The 4,641-nt window shown below is 41.2% G+C and overlaps 1 protein-coding gene across 1 annotated transcript; it reads left to right on the top strand.

The window, feature by feature from the left end:
* Window positions 1–1,731: 1,731 nt before the first annotated feature.
* Window positions 1,732–4,641, top strand: LOC141655515 (uncharacterized). Its single transcript, XM_074462592.1, has 5 exons — window positions 1,732–2,360; window positions 2,471–2,811; window positions 3,327–3,491; window positions 3,792–3,913; window positions 4,495–4,641. The coding sequence occupies exons 1-5, from the start codon at window positions 1,732–1,734 to the stop codon at window positions 4,639–4,641; spliced, it is 1,404 nt and encodes a 467-aa protein (XP_074318693.1).

Here is a 4,641-nt window from a genome sequence, read left to right as displayed (position 1 = left end):
TTTTCAACCTAAAAACCTTCAAGAGAAGATTAAGAAGTTACGTTGAATCATCCTCGCCGCATTATTAGCAAATCCCAAAGCTAGGAGTGTCGGATTTCATTGTTCTTTACGCTATTGTGATCCTTTTGTCGAGGGTAAGCTTTACATATAAATTTTATAACGTTTTGTTAAAGTTGGTTAAACCCTAATTGGGTGATTTGGGGGTTTGGGTGTTTTATGGATTATGGTTGTGATTGTATGTATGTATGTATGTATGTATAGGAGGAGGATTCGTTGAGGAGAGATTCTGACTTAGCTGCTTGATCGTCTGTCGGTGTTTTCATTTCCTGGTAGGGTTTCCCTACTCGGTATTAGTTACATAGTGTGTGGTGATTGTTGTTGTGATTATTGGTTGATTATATTTCTTGGTTGATCTTGGCGGTTGTTGATTTCATATTGTTGATTGGTTTGTATCTGTCTGTGATCTTCGGGGCGCGTCCCTGGCTGAGTGGAGTCACTTGCGGGAGTGGCTTCACGCCCTTGATTCGCCTTCTGTGGAATCCGCCACAGAAGGGATGTGGACATTAATGAACTTGGGTTTATCGCTCAATGGAAATGAGCGGGGATTTGGTTGGTACGGCTGCGGTCCCCCACTGGCGGCGTGGAGTACTTGTTGCGATGGGTACTCTAGCAGGGCTACACACTTTAAGGTGTAGTCAGTTATGTGGAGATTGGAGATGGAGATTGGGGATTTGTTGAGCTGTTTGAGTTGTTTGTGTTCTTGTTCCATTGTGGCATTGTTTTATGTAATTAGTACTGACCCCGTTAAATGTTTTAAAAACTGTGGTGATCCATTCGGGGATGGTGAGCAGTTGTTGAGCAAGTATGAGACGATACGCTTGGCTTAGCTGGGATGAGTCGCCACGATGCAGTCTTAGAGTCTTCCGCTGTTTTTGGACTAACTGTTTATTACTTTTGGTTTGAGAACATTTGTATTTTACTTTATTCAGTTTTGAAGTTGGACATGTATTCACTTTAAACTTTATTACTATTTAAGTATGTTTCTTCATTGTCATTTGATTATCATTGCCTCGGGTAACCGAGATGGTGACGTTCCCATACCTTAAGTGGTCCTGGTAAGGCACTTGGAGTATGGGGGTGTCATAGCAGTACAGTGGATTGAAATTGTTTTTGAGCTTGTTTTAATTCATAGCATGATTACGCATGAAACTTTTCTTGGCATATTATAAGTGGCATAGGATGGAGAAATATGAATCGTTGAAATATTGAATCTTTATATGAATTGGTTGTATATATGTGAATTACATGTTTCGCAAAATTTCATATCTAGAGATATGCGGTATGTGCTGCCCTGAACCTGTAAGCATAGAATTATGAAATTGCATGAATTAAAGACTAAGCATGTATAAAGAGTAATTAATTTGGGAAAAAGAGAGAGGAGGGCTGTGAGTAGGCCGTGGGTGGCGTGTCACGGTGGTTGGTCAGGCAAGACCAGCTCGACCAATCACACATTCTCTTGTATGCAGGAATTTTATCTTATACCTTATGCCAGAAACTTCTTTTAAAACGGAAACTTATGTTTCTTCTTTATTCTTATTAGAACTCAAAAATGGCACCAAAGAAAGCTACACCCACAACTATGTCACAGGAGGAGATCGATAGGCTTATTGCAACGAATAATGCTTTAACTGCTGCTTTGAAATCAAATTCTGCGACGATGATCCCGTTAAGATGAGTGCTGCCATTGCTCGTCATAATCCGATGAAGTACGATGGACTTGGTGAACCGCCCTTGCTGGGAGATTGGTGTAGGGAGTTTGACAACCTTTTTGAACTGTTAAACTACCCTGAGGAGATACAGGTGGATCAGGCTGCCCACTATTTGAAAGGAAAGGCTGGGTTGTGGTGGAATCATAGTAAAGTAGTGATAAGGGAAGCTTGGAGGGAAAGTGATGAACCTTTTGTCTCATGGAAGGGCTTTAAGGATACCTTTAGGGGCACGTTCGTACCAGAGCATGTCAGGAGTAGGATGAGGTCAGAGTTTGATGTATTTAAGATGACGGAGGAGATGACAATAGAAGACTATCATAACAGATTCATGGAATTAGCTGAGTATGTGTCGGACTTAAACTATGGGGTTGAGGTGTTGGCTTTGAGGTTTGAGAGGGGTTTAACTACGCGTATCAAAAAGAGACTTTCAGTTGGAGAGCCAAGTACCATAGAGGAAGTGTATCAAAGAGCGGGACATACTGAGAGAATTGTTGATATGGTGAAGGAGGAAAAGAAAGACAAGGGAGAAAAGAGAAAGGCAGAGACTACTAGTGAGGGAGCTGGAGGGAGCAAGAAGCAGAATTACAATCAGTACCGTTCTTTTTCGGCAGGTGGAGCCGTGAGTGGTGGCGGGTTCGGCCACAGTGGAGTGACGAGTGGGGCGAGTGGTTGAATAAGACACAATGTTATGGATGTGGTAGATTTGGTCATAAGATTGTTGAGTGTAAGACTACTGCAAGAAGGAATGGTATGAGTGGAGGATTTGGTGGTGGAAATTCTAATGGATTCAAGACACCAGCACCTAGTTATGGCAGCAATCGTTTTAATGGATCTCGGAATAATCAAAGGATCTACAACAATAACAATAACTTTCAGAATCGCTTCAACAACAATCAAGGCAATGGAAATGGAGGGAACCATAATGGCACCATGAAGCAGGGAACGGCATCAGCATCTACGGTGCAGGGCGGCGCGAAAAGTAGTGGAAAATTGTTCATGATAGGAAAAGAGATAGCTGAGGGAGATGCACGTGTGGTTTCGGGTACTTTTCTAAGCAACTCTAAACCATCTTATGTTTTATTTGATTCGGGAGCGACCCATTCATTTATATCGAGTAACCATATTAAAGTGTTGGGATTAGTTGACCCAGTAATATTAAAGATAAAGTAACAATACCTTCTGGGGAGTCGATACCCTTTACCAATATATATAAAGATACAAATATTCTTATCGGAGAGGTTTTATTTTCTATGGACTTAATAGAATTTCCTTTGGGTGGTTTTGAGATTATCTTGGGGATGGATTGGTTAAGTAAAAATAGAGCCTTTATTGATTGCCATCAAAAGAAAGTATCCTTGAAGGGGCCAAAGGGAGTAAGAGTGTCTTATAAGGGGTTTGTGGTAAGACCAAAGATGAGACTTATATCAACAGTTACCCTGAAGTCGTGTTTGAGGAAGGGAGGAGAGTTGATCTTGTGTCACGTTAGAGACCTGCGTGAGGAAGTGAAGGGCGCATGAGAGATTTTTGTGGTGAGTGAGTTTTAGGATGTGTTTCCAGACGAGATTCCAGGTTTGCCACCAAAGAGAGATGTAGATTTTAATATTGAGTTGAAACCTGGGACGGGACCTATTTCTAAAGCACCTTACAGAATGGGGCCTAAGGAGTTGGAGGAGTTAAAGAAGCAGTTGGAGGAGTTGCTAGAAAAGGGTTATGTGAGGCCAAGTGTGTCACCTTGGGGCTCACCAGTTTTATTTGTTAAGAAGAAGGATGGGAGCATGAGATTGTGTATAGATTACAGGGAGTTGAATAATGTGACGATTAAGAATAGGTATCCCTTGCCTCGGATTGATGATTTATTTGATCAGCTGAGTGGAGCTGGAGTTTTCTCTAAGATCGACTTAAGGTCGGGTTACCATCAGTTGAGAGTTAAGGTGGAGGATATTCCTATGACCGCTTTTAGGATGAGGTATGGACATTATGAATTTATAGTTATGCCTTTTGGTTTGACTAATGCGTATGCAGTATTTATGGATTTGATGAATAGAGTGTTTAGTCCTTACCTTGATCAGTTTGTCGTTGTCTTTATTGATGATATATTGGTGTATTCTAATAATAAAGAGGAGCATGAGAAGCATTTGAGGATTGTGTTGCAGACCTTGTATTGAGTAAGTGTGAGTTTTGGCTGGATAAGGTAGTATTTTTAGGGCATGTGATGTCAAAGGAGGGAGTGTCAGTTGATCCAGGTAAGATTGAGGCGGTGTCTAATTGGGAGAGGCCGAAAAACGTGGCAGATGTGAGGAGTTTCCTGGGGTTGGCTGGTTAATACAGGAGATTTGTGAAAGATTTCTCTAAGATAGCTAAGCCTTTGACTACCTTGGTGAGGAAAGAGAACAGGTTTAGATGGGATGAGAGTTGTGAGACAGCTTTTCTAACCTTGAAGGAGCGCTTGACCACAGCTCCTATCTTAGCTTTACCTAAAGGGAGTGAGAATTTTGAGGTATATACTGATGCTTCGAAGAATGGATTGGGATGTGTGCTAATGCAAAGAGGGAAAGTGATAGCTTATGCTTCAAGACAGTTGAAACCATATGAAGTGAATTATCCAACGCACGATCTGGAGCTAAGGGAGGTCGTGTTTGCCCTCAAGTTGTGGAGGCATTATTTGTATGGAGTTACTTTCAAGGTATTTTCTGATCATAAGAGTCTTAAATACATTTATACTCAGAAAGAGCTTAATATGAGGCAGAGGAGATGGATAGAGTTGATTGGAGATTATGATATGGTGATAGTTTACTATGAAGGAAAGGCTAATGTGGTAGCAGATGCTCTAAGTAGAAAGTCTATTCATGCTTTATGTTCGGCTATGTCATGA

Source organism: Silene latifolia, chromosome 5 (genome assembly GCF_048544455.1).
Source record: "Silene latifolia isolate original U9 population chromosome 5, ASM4854445v1, whole genome shotgun sequence".
NCBI classification, from domain to species: Eukaryota; Viridiplantae; Streptophyta; class Magnoliopsida; order Caryophyllales; family Caryophyllaceae; genus Silene; species Silene latifolia.
Note: the sequence above shows the minus strand (reverse complement) of the source record. Positions and strands in the feature narration are given on the sequence as shown.

Excerpts from the sequence above, each read along its gene's own strand:
- LOC141655515 (XM_074462592.1), top strand. The coding sequence starts at position 1,732 with ATGAGTGCTGCCATTGCTCGTCATAATCCGATGAAGTACGATGGACTT. Across the intron at positions 2,361-2,470 it reads AAGAAGCAGAATTACAATCA|ATTTGGTCATAAGATTGTTG; the intron begins GTACCGTTCTTT and ends TGGATGTGGTAG. Across the intron at positions 2,812-3,326 it reads AGATGCACGTGTGGTTTCGG|ACGAGATTCCAGGTTTGCCA; the intron begins GTACTTTTCTAA and ends ATGTGTTTCCAG.